Source organism: Oncorhynchus mykiss, chromosome 6, assembly GCF_013265735.2.
Source record: "Oncorhynchus mykiss isolate Arlee chromosome 6, USDA_OmykA_1.1, whole genome shotgun sequence".
NCBI classification, from domain to species: Eukaryota; Metazoa; Chordata; class Actinopteri; order Salmoniformes; family Salmonidae; genus Oncorhynchus; species Oncorhynchus mykiss.
The window spans coordinates 856,988-879,264 of NC_048570.1; the positions used below are offsets into that span (position 1 = coordinate 856,988).

At 41.9% G+C, this 22,277-nt stretch overlaps 1 protein-coding gene across 5 annotated transcripts in view; it reads left to right on the forward strand.

Moving 5' to 3' along the window:
* The window catches only part of slc4a4a (solute carrier family 4 member 4a), a 342,926-nt gene that overhangs the window by 81,324 nt on the left and 239,325 nt on the right, over nucleotides 1-22,277 (forward strand). For 2 of the 5 annotated variants that reach the window (XM_036979188.1, XM_036979186.1), the window contains exon 1: nucleotides 1,323-2,143. In XM_036979188.1, coding sequence (XP_036835083.1) covers nucleotides 1,942-2,143 — 202 coding nt within the window. In that variant the 5' untranslated portion in view covers nucleotides 1,323-1,941. Of the gene's footprint in view, nucleotides 1-1,320; nucleotides 2,144-22,277 lie in introns of those variants that run through there. The other 3 variants (XM_036979187.1, XM_036979183.1, XM_036979185.1) reach the window with 3 other exon arrangements.

Genomic DNA, 22,277 nt, shown 5'->3' on the forward strand with positions numbered 1-22,277 from the left:
TGTCACCATAACCCTAACCCTGTCACTATAACCCTAACCCTGTCACTATAACCCTAACCCTGTCACTATAACCATAACCCTGTCACTATAACCATAACCCTGTCACTATAACCCTAAACCTGTCACTATATCCAAAACCCTGTCACTATATCCCTAACCCTGTCACTATAACCCTAACCCTTTCACTATATCCCTAACCCTGTCCTTGTCCCTGTCACTATATCCCTAACCCTGTCACAATAACCCTAACCCTGTCACTATAACCCTAACCCTGTCACTATAACCTTGTCACTATAACCCTAACCCTGTCACTATAACCCTGTCACTATATCCCAAACCCTGTCACTATCACCCTAACCCTATCACAATAACCCTAAACCTGTCACTATAACCCTAACCCAGTCACTATAACCCTGTCACTATAACCCCTAACCCTGTCACTATATCCCTAACCCTGTCACTATAATCCTGTCACTATATCCCAAACCCTGTCACTATCACCCTAACCCTGTCACTATAACCCTAACCCTGTCACTATAACCCTAACCCAGTCATTATAACCCTAACCCTGCCACTATAACACAACCCTGTCACTCTATCCCTAACCCTGTCACTATAACCCTAACCCTGTCACTATAACCCTAACCCTGTCACTATAACCTAACCCTGTCACTATATCCCCAACCCTGTCACTATAACCCCTAACCCTGTCACTATAACCCTAACCCTGTCACTATAACCCTAACCCTGTCACTATAAACCTTATGCTGTCACTATAACCTAACCCTGTCACTATATCCCCAACCCTGTCACTAAAACCCCTAACCCTGTCACTATAACCCTAACCCTGTCACTATAACCCTAACCCTGTCACTATAACCCTAACCCTGTCACGATATCCCTAACCCTGTCAACATATCCCTAACCCTGTCACTATATCCTAACCTTGTCACTATAACCCTAACCCTGTCACTATAACCCTAACCCAGTCATTATAACCCTAACCCTGCCACTATAACACAACCCTGTCACTCTATCCCTAACCCTGTCACTATAACCCTAACCCTGTCACTATAACCCTAACCCTGTCACTATAACCTAACCCTGTCACTATATCCCCAACCCTGTCACTATATCCCCAACCCTGTCACTATAACCCCTAACCCTGTCACTATAACCCTAACCCTGTCACTATAACCCTAACCCTGTCACTATATCCTTAACACTGTCACTATAACCCTAACCCTGTCACTATAACCCTAACCCTGTCACTATATCCCTAACACTGTCACTATATCCCTAACCCTGTCACTATAACCCTAACACTGTCTCTATAACCCTGTCACTATATCCCTGTCACTGTCACTATAACCCTGTCAATATAACCCTAACCCTGTCACTATATCCCAAACCCTGTCACTATAAACCTAACCTTGTCCCGCCCCCCTAGCTGGATTACCCATATTAGAGTACCTGCCTAGTAGCTCTCCTACCCTGGATTACCCATTCTATCCTATCCTGGATTAGCTACGTCACTGTGTCACTATCTGCCTGATGGCTAACTATCTGCCGCTAGCCAGTTTACACTGGATACCGTCTGTTGGTAGCTAGCCTACACTGGATACTATTTACCTGGTAGCTAGCCTACATTGGATACTATTTACCTGGTAGCTAGCCTACACTTTATACCATCTGACAACGTAGCTAGACTACACTGTGTATTATCTGCAGGTAGCTAGCTGACACTAAATACTATCTGCTGGTAGTTAGCTTACACCATAACTTGCCTACACTGGATACCTTGAAGAACAGGAGCTTCATCAGCCTGGATCCTGCTGTAGCTAGCTGCCTTGCTGGCCAGGATCCTGGAGAGAGAAGACCACCTGTAGATGGGCCTGGTGGCAGAAGAGGAACTGTAGATGAGTGTTTAATGATTTAAGAATGAGTGGGTCCAGCACCACCCGGCTCAGCCCCAACACACTGCAGGTGAACGAGCCCAAGCGCTATGGCTCCACGTTGTCTCTGGAAGAGAAGTGTGAACAGTCTTTCTTCCTCTTCTACTATTACAGGATGGAGGACGAGGCCGTGCTGGACCGAGGCGCCTCCTTCCTCAAACACGTCTGTGATGAAGAGGAGGTAGAAGGTAAGACAATCAATCCATTCATCACATGCTGTTATTCCAACCGAAACATGCATTACAGTAACCCAAAGAGCAACAGTAACTTTACAGTAACCCAGCCTAGACCCCCAAAGAGCAACAGTAACTTTACAGTAACCCAGCCTAGACCCCCAAAGAGCAACAGTAACTTTACAGTAACCCAGCCTAGACCCCCAAAGAGCAACAGTAACTTTACAGTAACCCAGCCTAGACCCCCAAAGAGCAACAGTAACTTTACAGTAACCCAGCCTAGACCCCCAAAGAGCAACAGAACTTTACAGTAACCCAGCCTAGACCCCCAAAGAGCAACATTAACTTTACAGTAACCCAGCCTAGACCCCCAAAGAGCAACAGTAACTTTACAGTAACCCAGCCTAGACCCCCAAAGAGCAACAGTAACTTTACAGTAACCCAGGCTAGACCCCCAAAGAGCAACAGTAAATTCACAGTAAACCAACCTAGACCCTCCAAAAGAAATAGTAACTTTACAATAACCCAGCCTAGACCAACCAATAACAACAATAACTACTGTATGATCAGCCAAATGGTTAGGATTTGTCTTAGCCAATATTCTCACAGTTAGGGTAAGGGTTTTACTTAGACCTGTCTCATAGTTAGGATAAGGGTTTGTCTCAGCCAAATGGATAAGGTTTGTCTCTGCCAATTTTCTCTTCGTTAGGGTAAGGGCTATTAGTCTCAGCCAAATGGATAGGGCCTGTCTTAGACAATAGTATTATTGTTAGGGTAAGGGTTTGTCTCAGCCAATACTCTCATAGTTAGGGTAGGGGTTTGTCTCAGGCAAAAAAATCTAATAGTTAGGGTAAGGGTTTGTCTTAGCCAATAGTCTCATAGTTAGGGTAAGGGTTTGTCTCAGCCAAACAGATAGGGCTAGTGTAAGGGATTGTCTCAGCCAATAGTCTCATAGTTAGGGTCAGGGTTTGTCTCAGCCAAATAGATAGGGTTTGTCTTATCGAATATTCTTATTGTTAGGGTAAGGGTATGTCTCAGCCAATACTCTCATAGTTAGTGTAGGGGTTTGTCATAGCCAATAGTCTCATAGTTGGGGTAAGAGCTTTTCTTAGCCAATAGTCTCATAGTTATGGTAAGGGTTTGTCTCAGCAAAATTGATAGGGTTTGTCTTAGCCAATAGTCTCATAGTTATGGTAAGGGTTTGTCTCAGCCAAACATATAGGGTTTGATTATCCAATAGTCTCATAGTTAGGATAAGGGTTTGTCTTAGCCAATAGTCTCATAGTTAGGGTAAGGGTTTGTCTCAGCCAAAAATCGAATAGTTACGGTAATGGTTTGTCTCAGCCAAATGGACAGGGATTGTGTTAGCCAATATTCTCATAGTTAGGGTAAGGGTTTGTCTCAGGCAAATGGACAGGGATTGTGTTAGCCAATATTCTCATAATTAGGGTAAGGGTTTGTCTTAGCCAATATTCTCATAGTAAGGGTAAGGGTTTGTCTTAGCCAATAGTCTCATGGCTAGTGGAAGGGTTTGTCTCAGCCAAACAGATAGGGTTTGTCTCAGCCAATAGTCTCCTAGTTAGGGTAAAGGTTTGTCTTAGCCAATAGTCTCATAGTTAGGGTAAGGGTTTGTCTCAGCCAAACAGATAGGGCTAGTGTAAGGGATTGTCTCAGCCAATAGTCTCATAGTTAGGGTCAGGGTTTGTCTCAGCCAACAGATAGGGTTTTCTTATCCAATATTCTTATTGTTAGGGTAAGGGTTTGTCTTAGCCAATAATCTAATAGTTAGGATAAGGGTTTGTCTTAGCCAATATTCCCATAGTTAGGGTAAGGGTTTGTCTTAATCAATATTCTCATATTTAGGGTAAGGGTTGGTCTTAGCCAATTGTCTCATAGTTAGGGTAAGGGTTTGTATTAGCCAATAGTCTCATAGTTAGGGTAAGGGTTTGTCTTAGCCAATATTCTCATAGTGAGGGTAAGGGTTTGTCTTAGCCAATATTCTCATAATTAGGGTAAGGGTTGGTCTTAGCCAATTGTCTCATAGTTAGGGTAAGGGTTTGTCTCAGCCAATATTCTCATAGTTAGGGTAAGGGTTTGTCTTAGCCAATATTCTCATAGTTATGGTAAGGGTTTGTCTCAGCAAAATTGATAGGGTTTGTCTTAGCCAATAGTCTCATGGCTAGTGCAAGAGTTTGTGTCAGCCAATAGTCTCATAGTTTAGGGTAAGGGTTTGCCTCAGCCAAAGGGATAGTGTTTGTCTTAGCCAACATTCTCATCGTTAGGGTAGGGGTTTGTCTCAGCCAATAGTCTCATAGTTATGATAAGGGTTTGTCTCAGCCAAATGGATAGGGTGTGTCTTAGCCTATAGTCTCGTGTCTAGTGTAAGAGTTTGTCTCAGATGATTGTCTCATAGTTATGGTAAGGGTTTGTCTCAGCAAAATTGATAGGGTTTGTCTTATCCAATAGTCTCATGGCTAGTGCAAGGTTTTGTCTCAGCCAATAGTCTCATAGTTATGGTAAGGGTTTGTCTCAGCAAAATTGATAGGGTTTGTCTTAGCCAATAGTCTCATAGTTAGGGTAAGAGTTTGTCTCAGATGATTGTCTCATAGTTATGGTAAGGGTTTGTCTCAGCAAAATGGATAGGGTGTGTCTTAGCCTATAGTCTCGTGGCTAGTGTAAGAGTTTGTCTCAGATGATTGTCTCATAGTTAGGGTAAAGGTTTGTCTCAGCCAAATGGATAGGGGTTGTCTTATCCAATAGTCTCATGGTTAGGGTAAAGGTTTGTCTCAACCAAATGGATAGGGTTTGTCTTAGCTGATAGTATCATTGTTAGGGTAAGGGTTTGTCTAAGCCAATAGTCTCATAGTTAGGGTAAGGGTTTGTCTTAGCCAATAGTCTCATAGTTAGGGTAAGGGTTTCTCTCAGCCCAATTCTCAAAGTTAGGGTAAGGGTTTGTCTCAGCCAAAAATCTAATAGTTAGGGTAAGGGTTTGTCTCAGCCAAATGGACAAGGATTGTGTTAGCCAATATTCTCATAGTTAGGGTAAGGGTTTGTCTTAGCCAATATTCTCATAGTTAGGGTAAGGGTTTGTCTCAGCCAATAGTCTCATAGTTATGGTAAGGGTGTGTCTCAGCCAAACATATAGGGTTTGATTATCCAATAGTCTCATAGTTAGGATAAGGGTTTGTCTTAGCCAATAGTCTCATAGTTAGGGTAAGGGTTTGTCTCAGCCAAAAATCTAATAGTTACGGTAATGGTTTGTCTCAGCCAAATGGACAGGGATTGTGTTAGCTAATATTCTCATAGTTAGGGTAAGGGTTTGTCTCAGGCAATAGTCTCATAGTCTCAGCCAATAGTCTCATAGTTAGGGTAAGGGTTTGTCACAGCCAATAGTCTCATGTCTAGTGTAAGGGTTTGTCTTAGCCAATAGTCTCAAAGTTAGGGTAAGGGTTTGTATTAGCCAATAGTCTCATAGTTAGGGTAAGGGTCCGTCTTAGCCAATAGTCTCATATTTAGGGTAAGGGTTTGTCTCAGCCAATAGTCAAATTTTTATGGTAAGGGTTTGTCTTAGCCAATATTCTCATATTTAGGGTAAGGTTTTGTATTAGCCAATAGTCTCATAGTTAGGGTAAGGGTTTGTCTTATCCAATATTCTCATAGTTAGAGTAACGGTTTGTCTTAGCCAATATTCTCATAGTTATGGTAAGGGTTTGTCTCAGTAAAATTTATAGGGTTTGTCTTATGCAATAGTCTCATGGCTAGTGCAAGGTTTTGTCTCAGCCAATAGTCTCATAGTTATGGTAACGGTTTGTCTCAGCAAAATTGATAGGGTTTGTCTTAGCCAATAGTCTCATAGTTAGGGTAAGGATTTGTCTTAGCCAAAGGGATAGTGTTTGTCTCAGCCAACATTCTCATCGTTAGGGTAGGGGTTTGTCTCAGCCAATAGTCTCATAGTTATGGTAAGGGTTTGTCTCAGCCAAATGGTTAGGGTTTGTCTTAGCTGATAGTATCATTGTTAGGGTAAGGGTTTGTCTAAGCCAATAGTCTCATAGTTAGGGTAAGGGTTTCTCTCAGCCCAATTCTCAAAGTTAGGGTAAGGGTTTGTCTCAGCCAAAAATCTAATAGTTAGGGTAAGGGTTTGTCTCAGCCAAAAATCTAATAGTTAGGGTAAGGGTTTGTCTCAGCCAAATGGACAAGGATTGTGTTAGCCAATATTCTCATAGTTAGGGTAAGGGTTTGTCTTAGCCAATATTCTCATAGTTAGGGTAAGGGTTTGTCTCAAGCAATAGTCTCATAGTCTCAGCCAATAGTCTCATAGTTAGGGTAAGGGTTTGTCTTAGCCAATATTCTAATAGTTAGGGTAAGGCTTTGTCACAGCCAATAGTCTAATGTCTAGTGTAAGGGTTTGTCTCAGCCAATAGTCTCATAGTTAGGGTAAGGTTTTGTCTCAGCCAAACAGATAGGGTTTGTCTTATCCAGTATTCTTATTGTTTTGGTAAGGGTTTGTCTTAGCCAATAGTCTCATAGTTAGGGTAAGGGTTTGTCTTAGCCAATAGTCTCATAGTTATGGTAAGGGTTTGTCTCAGCAAAATTGATAGGGTTTGTCTTAGCCAATAGTCTCATAGTTAGGGTAAGGGTTTGTCTTAGCCAATATTCTCATAGTTATGGTAAGGGTTTGTCTCAGCAAAATTGATAGGGTTTGTCTTATCCAATAGTCTCATGGCTAGTGCAAGGTTTTGTCTCAGCCAATATTCTCATAGTTAGGGTAAGGGTTTGTCTTAGCCAATAGTCTCATAGTTAGGGTAAGGGTTTGTCTCAGCCCAATTCTTAAAGTTAGGGTAAGGGTTTGTCTCAGCCAAATGGACAAGGATTGTGTTAGCCAATATTCTCATAGTTATGGTAAGGGTTTATCTTAGCCAATAGTCTCACAGTTAGGGTATGGGTTTGTCTCAGCCAATAGTCTCATAGTTCGGGTAAGGGTTTGTCTCAGCCAAATGTCTCATTGTTAGGGTAAGGGTTATTCTCAGCCAATAGTCTCATAGTTAGGGTAAGGGTTTGTCTCAGCCAATAGTCTCATAGTTAGGGAAATGGTTTGTCTCAGGCTATTGTCTCATTCTTAGGGTAAGAGCTTGTCTCAACCAAAATTCTCATAGTTAGGGTAAGGGTTTGTCTTAGCCAATAGTCTCATGGCTAGTGCAAGGGTTTGTCTCAGCCAATAGTCTCATAGTTAGGGTAAGGGTTTGTCTCAGCCAATAGTCTCATAATTAGGGTAAGGGTTTGTCTTAGCCAGTATTCTCATATGTAGGGTAAGGGTTTGTCTTAGCCAATAGTATCATAGTTAGGGTAAGGGTTTGTATTATCCAATAGTCTCATAGTTAGTGTAAGGGTTTGTCTCAGCCAAATGGAATAGGGTTTGTCTTAGCCAATGTTCTCATAGTTAGGGTAAGGGTTTGTCTCAGCCAATAGTCTCATAGTTATGGTAAGGGTTTGTCTCAGCCAATAGTCTCATAGTTATGGTAAGGGTTTGTCTCAGCCAATAGTCTCATAGTTATGGTAAGGGTTTGTCTCAGCCAAATGGATAGGGTTTGTCTTAGCTAATATTCTCATAGTTAGGCTAAGGGTTTATCTTTGCGAGTAGTCTCATAGTTAGTGTAATTGTTTGTCTCAGCCAAATGTCTCATTGTTATAGTAAGGGTTTGTCTCAGACAATAGTCTCATAGTTAGGGTAAGGGTTTGTCTTAGCCACATGTCTCATTGTTAGGGCAAGGGTTTGTCTTTGCCAATAGTCTCATAGTTAGGGTAAGGGTTTGTCTCAGCCAATAGTCTCATAGTTAGGTTAAGGGTTTTGTCTCAGCCAAATGGAATAGGGTTTGTCTTAGCCAATGTTCTCATAGTTAGGTTAAGGGTTTGTCTCAGCCAAATGGATAGGGTTTGTCTTAGCCAATATTCTCATAGTTAGGGTAAGGGTATGTCCTCGCCAATAGTCTCTTGGCTAGTGTAAGGATTTGTCTCAGCGAATAGTCTCATTTTACCTCTGTCTTTCTTTCCTGTGGTGGTTCTCTTGAGAACCAGTATCATCACAGCTCTTGATGGTTTTTGCGACTGCATTTGAATAATCTTTCAAAGTTCTTGAAATTGTCCATATTGCATGACCTTCATGTCTTAAAGTAATGATGGACAATTGTCTAACCCTAATCCTTTGCTTATTTGACCTGTGCTTGCTAAAACATGGGCTTGGTCTTTAACCAAATAGGCCTATCTTCTGTATACCACCCCTAACTTTTGTAGGCCATCATTGTAAATAAGAATTTATTCTTATCTTTCCTGCCCAGTTAAATAAAGGTTAAATAAAACTATTAATAATACCTCGCCACAACACAATTGATTGGCTCACACGCATTTTGAAGGAAAGAAATTCCACAACTGAACTTTTAACAAGAGATATCTGTTAACTAAAATGCAGCTCGTTGAGCGAATGCCAAGAATTTGAAAATCTGTCATCAAGGGCTACTTTGAAGAATTTCAAATTTCAAATATATCTTGATTTGTTTAACACTTTTTTTGTTACTACATTATTCCATTTGTGTTATTTTATAGTTTTGATGTCTTCACTATTATTCTACAATGTTGAAAATAAATAAAAACTTTATTTTTTGACTGGTACTGTATACGGTGCCTTGCGAAAGTATTCGGCCCCCTTGAACTTTGCGACCTTTTGACACATTTCAGGCTTCAAACATAAAGATATAAAACTGTATTTTTTTGTGAAGAATCAACAACAAGTGGTGCACAATCATGAAGTGGAACGACATTTATTGGATATTTCAAACTTTTTTTAACAAATCAAAAACTGAAAAATTGGGCGTGCAAAATTATTCAGCCCCTTTACTTTCAGTGCAGCAAACTCTCTCCAGAAGTTCAGTGAGTTTCTCTGAATGATCCAATGTTGACCTAAATGACTAATGATGATAAATACAATCCACCTGTGTGTAATCAAGTCTCCGTATAAATGCACCTGCACTGTGATAGTCTCAGAGGTCCATTAAAAGCATCATGAAGAACAAGGAACACACCAGGCAGGTCCGAGATACTGTTGTGAAGAAGTTTAAAGCCGGATTTGGATACAAAAATATTTCCCAAGCTTTAAACATCCCAAGGAGCACTGTGCAAGCGATAATATTGAAATGGAAGGAGTATCAGACCACTGCAAATCTACCAAGACCTGGCCGTCCCTCTAAACTTTCAGCTCATACAAGGAGAAGACTGATCAGAGATGCAGCCAAGAGGCCCATGATCACTCTGGATGAACTGCAGAGATCTACAGCTGAGGTGGGAGACTCTGTCCATAGGACAACAATCAGTCGTATATTGCACAAATCTGGCCTTTATGGAAGAGTGGCAAAAAGAAAGCCATTTCTTAAAGATATCCATAAAAAGTGTCGTTTAAAGTTTGCCACAAGCCACCTGGGCGACACACCAAACATGTGGAAGAAGGTGCTCTGGTCAGATGAAACCAAAATTGAACTTCTTGGCAACAATGCAAAACGTTATGTTTGGCGTAAAAGCAACACAGCTCATCACCTTGAACACACCATCCCCACTGTCAAACATGGTGGTGGCAGCATCATGGTTTGGGCCTGCTTTTCTTCAGCAGGGACAGGGAAGATGGTTAAAATTGATGGGAAGATGGATGGAGCCAAATACAGGACCATTCTGGAAGAAAACCTGATGGAGTCTGCAAAAGACTTGAGACTGGGACGGAGATTTGTCTTCCAACAAGACAATGATCCAAAACATAAAGCAAAATCTACAATGGAATGGTTCAAAAATAAACATATCCAGGTGTTAGAATGGCCAAGTCAAAGTCCAGACCTGAATCCAATCGAGAATCTGTGGAAAGAACTGAAAACTGCTGTTCACAAATGCTCTCCATCCAACCTCACTGAGCTCGAGCTGTTTTGCAAGGAGGAATGGGAAAAAATGTCAGTCTCTCGATGTGCAAAACTGATAGAGACATACCCCAAGCGACTTACAGCTGTAATCGCAGCAAAAGGTGGCGCTACAAAGTATTAACTTAAGGGGGCTGAATAATTCTGCATGCCCAATTTTTCAGTTTTTGATTTGTTAAAAAAGTTTGAAATATCCAATAAATGTCGTTCCACTTCATGATTGTGTCCCACTTGTTGTTGATTCTTCACAAAAAAATACAGTTTTATATCTTTATGTTTGAAGCCTGAAATGTGGCAAAAGGTCGCAAAGTTCAAGGGGGCCGAATACTTTCGCAAGGCACTGTATATACAGGTGGGTGCCGTTACAGAGTCAATGTGCGGTGGCACCGGTTAGTTGAGGTAGTAGGTACACGTAAGTAGAGTTAATGCAGTCTGGTAGAGTAGAGGTAGGTAGAGTCAATGCAAATAGTCTGGGTAGCAATTTGACTAGATGTTCAGGAGTCTCTTGGACCTAGACTTTGCGCTCCGGTACCGCGTGCCGTGTGGAAGCAGAGAGAACAGTATATGACCAGGGTGCCTGGAGTCTTTGAAAATGTTTAGGGCCTTCCTCTGATATCGCCTGGTATAGAGGTCCTGGATGGCAGGAAGCCATCATTCACACTACCCTCTGTAGTGCCTTGAGGGCGGAGGCTGAGCAGTTGCCATACCAGGCAGTGATGCAACCAGTCAGGCAGGATGCTCTCAATGGTGCAGCTGTAGAACCTTTTGAGGATCTGAGGACCCATGCCAAATCTTTATTTTTTTATTTTTTTTATTTCACCTGGTAGGCTTGTTGAGAACAAGTTCTAATTTACAACTGCGACCTGGCCAAGATAAAGCAAAGCAGTGCGACACAAACAACAACACAGAGTTACACATAGATTAAACAAACACACAGTCAATAATACAATAGAGAAAGTCTATATACAGTATGTGCAAATGAGGTAGGATAAGGGGGGTGTGGCAATAAACTGGCCATAGTGGCGAAATATTACAGTTTGGCAAATTAAATACTGGGGTGATAGATGTGCAGAAGATGATTGTGCAAATAGCAATACTGGGGTGCAAAGGAGCAAAATAAATTAAATAAATAACAATATGGTGATGAGGTAGTTGGGTGGGCTATTTACAGATTGTCTATGTACAGGTGCAGTGATCTGTAAGCTGCTCTGTCAGCTGGTGCTTAAAGCTAGTGAGGGAGAAATGAGTCTCCAGCTTCAGTGATGTTTGCAGTTCGTTCCAGCCATTGGCAGCCGATAACTGGAAGGAAAGGTGGCCGAAGGAGGAATTGGCTTTGGGGGTGACCAGTGAAATATACCTGCTGCAGCTACGGGTGGGTGCTGCAATGGTGACCAGTGAGCGGGGATTTACCTAGCAACGACTTATAAATGACCAGGATCCAGCAATGGATGTAAAACGAGGTCCAGCCAACGTGACCATACAGGTCGCAGTGATGGGTAGTATATGGGGCTTTAGTGACAAAACAGATGGCAGGGTCCTTAGCTTATTGATGATCTTTGAGGGCACTATGGTGTTGAATGCTGAGCTGTAGTCAATGAATAGCATTCTCACATAGGTGTTATTTTTGTCCAGGTGTGAAAGGGCAGTGTGGAGTGCAATAGAGACTGCATCATCTGTGGATCTGTTGGGGAGGTATGCTAATTGGAGTGGGTCTAGGGCTTCTGGGATTATGGTCTTGATGTGAGCCATAGCCAGCCTTTCAAAGTGCTTCATGGCTACAGATGCTATGGGTCGGTAGTCATTTAGGCTGGTTACCTTAGTGTTCTTGGGCACAGGCACTATGGTGGTCTGCTTGAAACATGTAGGTATTACAGACTCGGACAGGGAGATGTTGAAAATGTCAGTGAAGACACTTGCTAGTTGGTCCGCGCATGCTCGCAGTACACGTCCTCATAATCCGTCTGGTCCTGCAGCCTTGTGAATGTTGACCTGTCTAAAGGTCTTACTCACATCGGCTGCAGAGAGCGTCTTCCTTTACAGCTGGTGCTCTCATGCATGTTTCAGTGTTATTTGCCTCGAAGCGAGCATAAAAGTAGTTTAGCTCCATGTTGGTTCAACATAATTTTGTTGACATGATGTGGAAACAACATTGATTCAACCAGTGTGTGCCGAGTGGGTTATTTGTAAACAATGTCATTGTAAATAAACCCTGTATAGCCTCATAACATGATTAAAACTATCATTTTGATCTCATGGATGGTAAGTCCTTGCATCCATAGCTCTGTCTATGAATTTGAGAATGGGTACCTTTCTCAATCCCTCAGCTGTTTACCAAAACAGTGACTTTGTTATTGTTTGAACGCCAGATTACCTTTTTTAATTATTTAGTTGAAAAATGAAAAATGACACACCTTTTGATCTGAACTAGTCTATTGATCTGAACTAGTCTATTGATCTGAACTAGTCTATTGATCTGAACTAGTCTATTGATCTGAACTAGTCTATTGATCTGAACTTGCCTATTGATCTGAACTAGTCTATTGATCTGAACTAGTCTATTGATCTGAACTAGTCTATTGATCTGAACTAGTCTATTGATCTGAAATTGCCTATTGATCTGAACTAGTCTATTGATCTGAACTAGTCTATTGATCTGAACTTGCCTATTGATCTGAACTAGTCTATTGATCTGAACTTGTCTATTGATCTGAACTTGCCTATTGATCTGAACTAGTCTATTGATCTGAACTAGTCTATTGATCTGAACTAGTCTATTGATCTGAACTAGTATATTGATCTGAACTTGCCTATTGATCTGAACTAGTCTATTGATCTGAACTTGTCTATTGATCTGAACTAGTCTATTGATCTGAACTTGCCTATTGATCTGAACTTGCCTATTGATCAAAAACTTTGTTCTTATTGTAACTTTTGGTACGAACATTTCGCTCATTTTGTACATAATGTTGCTGCTACCATCTCTTATGACTGAAAAGTGCTTCTGGAAATCAGAACAGCGATTACTCACCTCGAACTGAAGGAAGAATTTCTCTTTAATAAGTCGGATGAGAGGGATTTACTACACCCGAACACACCCTTATCCCCGTCATTCGCAGGAGAAAGAGATGGAAAAGATATCGTGGAAAGAGATCATGGTGCCTTGTGAGGATCCGCCGATGAGTGGCTAATCTGCCCTTGCCATCCGTACTACTGGCCAACGCACAATCACTGGAAAATAAATTGGACGAGCTAAATGCACATATATCCTACCTACGGGACATTAAAAACTGTAATATCTTAGTTTCATGGTAAGATAAGGGGTGGCGGTCTATGTATATTTTAAACAACAGCTGATGCACGATATCTAAGGAAGTCTCGAGGTTTTGCTCGCCTGAGGTAGAGTATCTCGTGATAAACTGTAGACCACACTATCTACCTAGAGAGTTTTCATCAGATTTTTCGTATCTGTCTACATATGGGGCGGCAGGGTAGCCTAGTGGTTAGAGCGTTGGACTAGTAACCGGAAGGTTGTGAGTTCAAACCCCCGAGCTGACAAGGTACAAATCTGTCGTTCTGCCCCTGAACAGGCAGTTAACCCACTGTTCCCAGGCCGTCATTGAAAATAAGAATTTGTTCTTAACTGACTTGCCTGGTTAAATAAAGGTAAAAAAAAAAAAAAAAAAAAAAAAAAAAATAAATAAATAAATAAATAAATAAAATATCACTGACAGACCAATGCTGGCACTAAGACATCACTCAATGAGCTGTATACCGCCATAACAGATGCGGTACTCCTAGTGGCCGGGGACTTTAATGCAGGGAAACTTAAATCTGTTTTACCTAATTTCTGTCAGCATGTTAAATGTTCAACCAGAGGTAAAAAAAATACTCTAGACCACCTTTACTCCACGCACAGAGTACAAGCAAAAATTCAAGCAGGAAGCAACAGTGACTCAGTCAATTAAAAAAGTGGGCAGATGAAGCAGATGCTAAGCTACAGGACTGTTTTGCTAGCACAGACTGGAATATGTTCTGCGATTCTTCAGATGGCTTTGAGGAGTACACCACATCAGTCACTGGCTGCATAAATAAGTGCTTTGATGACGTCGTCCCCACAGTGACTGTACGTCCATACCCCAACCAGAAGCCATGGATTACAGGCAACATCCATACTGAGCTAAAGGGTAGAGCTACCGCTTTCAAGGAGCTGGACTCCAACCCCAAACCCGTGTATAAGAAATCCTGCTATGCCCTCCGACGAACCATCAAACAGGCAAAGCATCAATACAGGACAAAGATGGAATCATGCTACACCGGCTCCGACATCCATCGGATGTGGCAGGGCTTGCAAACTGTTACTGACTACAAAGGGAAGCACAGCCGAGAACTGCCCAGTGACACGAGCCTAACAGATGAGCTAAATTACTTGTATGCTCGCTTCGAGGCAAGTAACACTGAAACATGCATGAGAGCACCAGCTGTTCCGGACAACTGTGTGATCATGCTCTCCACAGAAAATGTGAGTAAGACTTTTAAACAGGTCAATATTCACAAGGCTGCAGGGCCAGACGGATTACCAGGATGTGTACTGCGAGCATGCGCTGACCAACTGGAAAGTGTCTATGTTGACATTTTCAACCTCCCCCTCCTGAGTTGGTAATACCAACATGTTTTAAGCAAAACACTAAAGTAACCTGCCGAAATGTCTACCGACATGTAGCACTCACGTCTGTAGCCATGAAGTGCTTTGAAAGGTTGGTCATAGCTCACATCAACACCATTATCCAGAAACCCTAGACCCACTCCAATTTGCATACCGCCCCAATAGATCCACAGATGATGCACTCTCTACTTTACCCCACACAGCCGTTTCACACCTGGACAAAAGAACACCTATGTGAGAATGCTATTCATTGACTACAGCTCAGCGTTCAACACCATAGTTCCCTGGGACTAAACACCGCCCTCTGCAAATGGATCCTGGACTTCCTGACGGGCCGCACCCAGGTGGTGAGGGTAGGCAACAACAAATCAGCCAAGCTGATCCTCAACACAGGGGCCGCTCAGGGGTACGTGCTCAGCCCCCTCCTGTACTCCCTTTTCACTGATGACTGCACGGCCAGGCATGACTCCAACACCATCATTCAGTTTGCCGATGACACAGCAGTGGTAGGCCTGATCACCAACAACAACGATGAGACGGAATATAGGGAGGAGGTCAGAGACCTGGCCATGTGGTGCCAGGTCAACAACCTCTCCCTCAACGTGATCAAGACAAAGGAGATGAATATGGACTACACGAAAAGGAGGACCAAGCACACCCCCATTCTCATCGACGGGGCTGTGGTGGAGCAGGTTGAGAGCTTCAAGTTCCATGGTGTCCACATCACCAACAAACTAACATGGTCCAAGCACACCAAGACAGTCGTGAAGATGGCATGACAAAACCTTTTCCCCCTCAGGAGACTGAAAAGATTTGGCATGGGTCCTCAGATCCTCAAAAGGTTCTACAGCGGCACCATCGAGAGCATCCTGACGGGTTTGCCACACTGCCTGCTATGGCAAATTCTCGGCCTCCAACCTCAAGACACTACAGAGGGTAATGCGTACGGCCCAGTATATCACTGGGATCAAGCTTCCTGATCCCAGTGATAGCTTCCTGCCATTCAGGACCTCTATACCAGGCGGTGTCAGAGGAAGGCCCTAAAAGACTCCAGCCACCCTAGTCATAGACTGTTCTCTCTGCTATCGCACGGCAAGCGGTACCGGAGCAACAAGTCTAGGTCCAAGAGGCTTTTAAACAGCTTCTACCCCCAAACCATAAGACTACTGAACATCTAATCAAATGGTGACTTAGACTACTTGCATCCCCCCCCCCCCCCCCCCACACACACACTTTGACACTGCTGCTACTCTCTGTTATTATCTTTGCATAAGTCACTTTATTAACTCTACCCACATGTATATATTACCTCAATTACCTCGACTAACCGGTGCCCCCGCACATTGACTCTGTACTGGTACCCCTGTATATAGTCTCGCTATTGTTATTTTACTGCTGCTCTTTAATCGTTTGTTACTTTGTTTTTTCATTTCACTGTAAGGTTTACACCTGTTGTATTCGGCACATGTGACAAATACAGTTTGATTTGATTTGATTTGGTGAACAGCGGTATTATCATGATGTTACTATTAGCATGCTGTTGCCATTCGCATGCTGTTGCTATTAGCATGCTGTCGCTATTGGCATGCTAGTGGTATTCACATTCAGTTGCTATTAGAATGCTGTTGCTATTAAAATGCTGTTTCTATTGGCGTTCTAGTGGTATTAGCATGCTGTTGCTATTAGTATGCTAGTGGTATTAGCATGCTGTTGCTATTAGCATGTTGATGGTATCAGCTGTTTGTATTATCATGATGTTGCTTGTTATTAGCATGCTGCTGGTATTAGCATGCTGTTGGTATTAGCATACTGTTGGTATTAACATGCTGGTGGTGAGTTCCCAGCCCTCCACATTGGCCCCTGTTGTCCCGAGCAGCTCTCTTACTGGTGTAAGTGTTGATGTGTTACTGGGGTAACTGGTGATGTGCCTCCATGGTTATTTAGTGAGTAAAACACAGGGAGCTCACTTCATTTAGGGCCTGGTGGGGAAAACCCAAAAGAAACTAAAGGAAAACCCAAAAGAACAGGAAACACACAACAAAGCTACTCTGGCAGTGTGCAAATCTCCCTTTCCAGTTCCCCCGCTCTCCTTATTTCTTTCAATCCTCATCTCTCTCTCTCTTTCTTATTCGATTTTTAGAGACCCCCTCCTTCTTTCTTACTCTCCCTATATATCACTCTCATTCTCTCTTTCTAGCTCTTTCTTTGCTCTCTTTTCTCTCTTCAATCCCTTTCTCTCTTCTCTCCCTCTTTCTCTTTCTATTCCGCTTGGCCTCTTCTCTTGCTCTCGCCTTTCCTCTCTTCTTTTCTCCTCTCCTCACTTCTCCTCACCTCACCTCCCCCTGAAGTTGCTACATGTTGTTGTCTGGATCAGACTGGTCTTGGTTGTGGTCCATGTCAACAGTTCATTGCAGATGTGCATGCTTTTCTTTATCCCAAAGTCTACAGGACAGTGGCTTGATACATTCTGCAGTGTGGGACAGTGTCTTGATGCAGTCTGTAGTGTGGGTGTTATTCTGTCAGGTGTTATTTGGGTCATTGTTGGTGGTGTAGAATGAGTATTTATTTAACCCTTATTTAACCAGGAAGGGCTCATTGCGATTTAAAATATATTTTTCAAAAGCATCCTGGCCAAGATAGGCAGCACCAAGTCATTACAAAAATTACAGACAAACAACATGAAAAACTACAAGTAATCTAGTAAAAACCATAGAATTCACAAGAGCATAACAAAAACAGCAATTTAAAAACATTGACAGTTCAGGGAACCAGTCTCAAGTTAATTCATCAGTGATTTAAAAATACCAATCGGGACAAAATTATTTTGTAAGGCATTCCAAGACGATGGCGCAGAGGACATAAAAGCCCTTTTACCAAATTCAGTTGGGACATTTGGAACAGTTAGCAGGATAAAGTCCAGTGAACGAAGAGAGTACCCACCACATTTCTGAGCAATAAAAATGCACAAATAAAAAGGTAGTAAACCCAAAATGGCTTTGTAAATAAAAGTATACCAGTGACTGAGCCTACGAGTGACTAGAGAAGGCCAGCCAACCCTGGTATACCAAGTGCAATGGTGCATAAGGGCTTTGCAGTTTAAAATAAATCTCAAAGTGCCATGGTAAAGGGTGTCAATTAATCTCAAACACTGAGCGGAAACATTCATATATAAAATATACCCATAGTCTAGTAAAGGCATAAATGTAGTTGATACTAGCCTCCTTCTGCTTTCAAATGAAAAACAGGTCTCATTCCTAAAATAAAATCCCAATTTCAGCTTCAATTTTTTGGTAAGTTGTTGAATATGCAATTTAAAAGATAGGCCGTCATAAATAAACATTCCAAGATATTTATATGAGGTTATAACCTCAATCTCCTTGCCCTGTCAGGTAGTAATAGGTGAAAGGTTCAGAGGTCTATTTCTTGCTTTAGAAAACACCATTAGTTTAGTTTTGTCAGTATTGTGGATAAGCTTCATTTGACACAAGGTATGTTGAACAGTATAAAAAGCAATTTGCAAGTTCTGGAAAGCTTTTGTAAGAGATAAGGCACAACAGTAAATAACAGTATCATCAGCATAAAAATGAAGTTGCGCATTTTGGACATTTTTGTCTAAATAATTTATATAAATAAGAGAGGACCAAGTACAGCGCCTTGGCGCACACCATTAAAGACAGACAATTTAACAGACATAAGCCCATCAAATTGAGTGCACTGAGTTCTATCAGACAGATAGTTAGCAAACCATGCTCTGAAAGACCTACACTCGGCAATCTCTGCCTTAGTATAGCATGATCAACTGTATCAAAAGCCTTTGAGAGGTCAATAAACAGGGAGACACAGTGCTGTTTTTTGTCAAGGGCTTCAGTGATATCATTTAAAACCTTCATGGCTGCTGTAATTGTGCTATGCTTCTTCCGAAAGCCCGATTGGTACATTGTTAATATAGAGTTAGTAAATAAAAACTATTTTAGCTGTTCACTTACGAGGGTTTCAAGTATTTTCACCAGGGTGACAGCTCTGAGATTGACCTATAATTATTTAAAAGAGTTGGATTTCCCCATTTTAAAATCAAATCAAATCAAATCAAATCAAATTTATTAATATAGCCCTTTGTACATCAGCTGATATCTCAAAGTGCAGTACAGAAACCCAGCCTAAAACCCCAAACAGCAAGCAATGCAGGTGTAGAAGCACGGTGGCTAGGAAAAACTCCCTAGAAAGGCCAAACCCTAGGAAGAAACCTAGAGAGGAACCAGGCTATGTGGGTTGGCCAGTCCTCTTCTGGCTGTGCCGGGTGGAGATTATAACAGAACATGGCCAAGATGTTCAAATGTTCATAAATGACCAGCATGGTAGAATAATAATAAGGCAGAACAGTTGAAACTGGAGCAGCAGCACGGTCAGGTGGACTGGGGACAGCAAGGAGTCATCATGTCAGGTAGTCCTGGGGCATGGTCCTAGGGCTCAGGTCCTCCGAGAGAGAGAAAGAAAGAGAGAAGGATAGAATTAGAGAACGCACACTTAGATTCACACAGGACACCGAATAGGACAGGAGAAGTACTCCAGATACAGTGCCTTGCGAATGTATTCGGCCCTCTTGAACTTTGCAACCTTTTGCCACATTTCAGGCTTCAAACATAAAGATATAAAACTGTATTTTTTTGTGAAGAATCAACAACAAGTGGGACACAATCATGAAGTGGAACGACATTTATTGGATTTTTCAAACTTTTTTAACAAATCAAAAACTGAAAAATTGGGCGTGCAAAATTATTCAGCCCCCTTAAGTTAATACTTTGTAGCGCCACCTTTTGCTGCGATTACAGCTGTAAGTCGCTTGGGGTATGTCTCTATCAGTTTTGCACATCGAGAGACTGACATTTTTTCCCATTCCTCCTTGCAAAACAGCTCGAGCTCAGTGAGGTTGGATGGAGAGCATTTGTGAACAGCAGTTTTCAGTTCTTTCCACAGATTCTCGATTGGATTCATGTCTGGACTTTGACTTGGCCATTCTAACACCTGGATATGTTTATTTTTGAACCATTCCATTGTAGATTTTGCTTTATGTTTTGGATCATTATCTTGTTGGAAGACAAATCTCCGTCCCAGTCTCAGGTCTTTTGCAGACTCCATCAGGTTTTCTTCCAGAATAGTCCTGTATTTGGCTCCATCCATCTTCCCATCAATTTTAACCATCTTCCCTGTCCCTGCTGAAGAAAAGCAGGCCCAAACCATGATGCTGCCACCACCATGTTTGACAGTGGGGATGGTGTGTTCAGCTGTGTTGCTTTTACGCCAAACATAACGTTTTGCATTGTTGCCAAAAAGTTCCATTTTGGTTTCATCTGACCAGAGCAGCTTCTTCCACATGTTTGGTGTGTCTCCCAGGTGGCTTGTGGCAAACTTTAAACAACACTTTTTATGGATATCTTTAAGAAATTGCTTTCTTCTTGCCACTCTTCCATAAAGGCCAGATTTGTGCAATATATAGGATTGTTGTCCTATGGACAGAGTCTCCCACCTCAGCTGTAGATCTCTGCAGTTCATCCAGAGTGATCATGGGCCTCTTGGCTGCATCTCTGATCAGTCTTCTCCTTGTATGAGCTGAAAGTTTAGAGGGACGGCCAGGTCTTGGTAGATTTGCAGTGGTCTGATACTCCTTCCATTTCAATATTATCGCTTGCACAGTGTTCCTTGGGATGTTTAAAGCTTGGGAAATCTTTTTGTATCCAAATCCGGCTTTAAACTTCTTCACAACAGTATCTCAGACCTGCCTGGTGTGTTCCTTGTTCTTCATGATGCTCTCTGCGCTTTTAACGGACCTCTGAGACTATCACAGTGCAGGTGCATTCATACGGAGACTTGATTACACACAGGTGGATTGTATTTATCATCATTAGTCATTTAGGTCAACATTGGATCATTCAGAGATCCTCACTGAACTTCTGGAGAGAGTTTGTTGCACTGAAAGTAAAGGGGCTGAATAATTTTGCACGCCCAATTTTTCAGTTTTTGATTTGTTAAAAAAGTTTGAAATATCCAATAAATGTCGTTCCACTTCATGATTGTGTCCCACTTGTTGTTGATTCTTCACAAAAAAATACAGTTTTATATCTTTATGTTTGAAGCCTGAAATGTGGCAAAAGGTCGCAAAGTTCAAGGGGGCCGAATACTTTCGCAAGGCACTGTATAACAAACTGACCCTAGCCCCCCGACACATAAACTACTGCAGCATAAATACTGGAGGCTGAGACAGGAGGTGGTAGGAAGTGGTAGGACAAATGCTGATTTCCAGATCTTTGGAATTTCATTACATTCCAGGGTTAGATTGAACAGATATGTAAGTGGTTCAGCAATGAAATCAGCTGCCAGATTTAAAAAGCAGGGATCCAAAAGATTAGGACCTGCAGGCTTTCTCTGATCTAAGGAGTGCAGGGCTTTATGTACCACCTGCACTGAGAATGGCAAAAAGCTAAAAGTTTGACCAGCTCTCACTGGTTCATCCACACAGGGTTGTACAGAGACAGAGGAACAGCCTACCAGATGATACAACGTGCTCATTGAAACAATTCAGCATTTCAGAGAGCACTTTGTATCTTGGTCCTCTCTTATACTGTATCTGTAGGTGCTATAGCTCAGGAGTAATCCAACTTGAATAAAAAAGACCAACAAAGAAATGAATCATGTCTCTATCCACACTCGAGGGTTGTCAGCGAGTGAATTTGAATAAAACACAAGGCATTGTGATTGATCTGGAGAATGCGTGCTATTGTGTTGTGTGGTGGGGTAGTGATGTGGTGTGGAGGGGTGTTGAGGTGGATAATATGTGCTATTGTGTTCTGTGGCTGTCGGGTATTGCCTTTTGTTTTCGAGTCTCTGACTGACTGACTGGTGTCTAATGGGAAGGTCTAATAGCACTGAATATGTCTCTAGGACGAGGTCTAACAGTACTGAATATGTCTCATGGATGAGGTCTAACAGTACTGAATATGTCTCTAGGACGAGGTCTAACAGTACTGAATATGTCTCATGGATGAGGTCTAACAGTACTGAATATGTCTCATGGATGAGGTCTAACAGTACTGAATATGTCTCTAGGACGAGGTCTAACAGTACTGAATATGTCTCTAGGACGAGGTCTAACAGTACTGCATATGTCTCTAGGACGAGGTCTAACAGTACTGAATATGTCTCATGGATGCTTGTGCTTCTAGTTCCGACAGTACAGTAATATCTTACAAGTAATCTGACAATTCCCCAACAACTACCTTATACACACAAGTGTATAGTAATGAATAAGTATATTTACATAAACATATATGGTAGAGCTATGGCCTAACGGCATAGGCAAGATGCAGTAGATGGTATAGAGAACAGTATATACATATGAGAAGAGTAATGTAGGGCATGTAAACATTATATAAGTGGCATTGTTTAAAGTGACTAGTGATACATTTATTACAACTTTTGTATTATTAAAGTGGCTGGAGATTCGAGTCAGTATTTTGGCAGCAGCCACTCAATGTTAGTGATG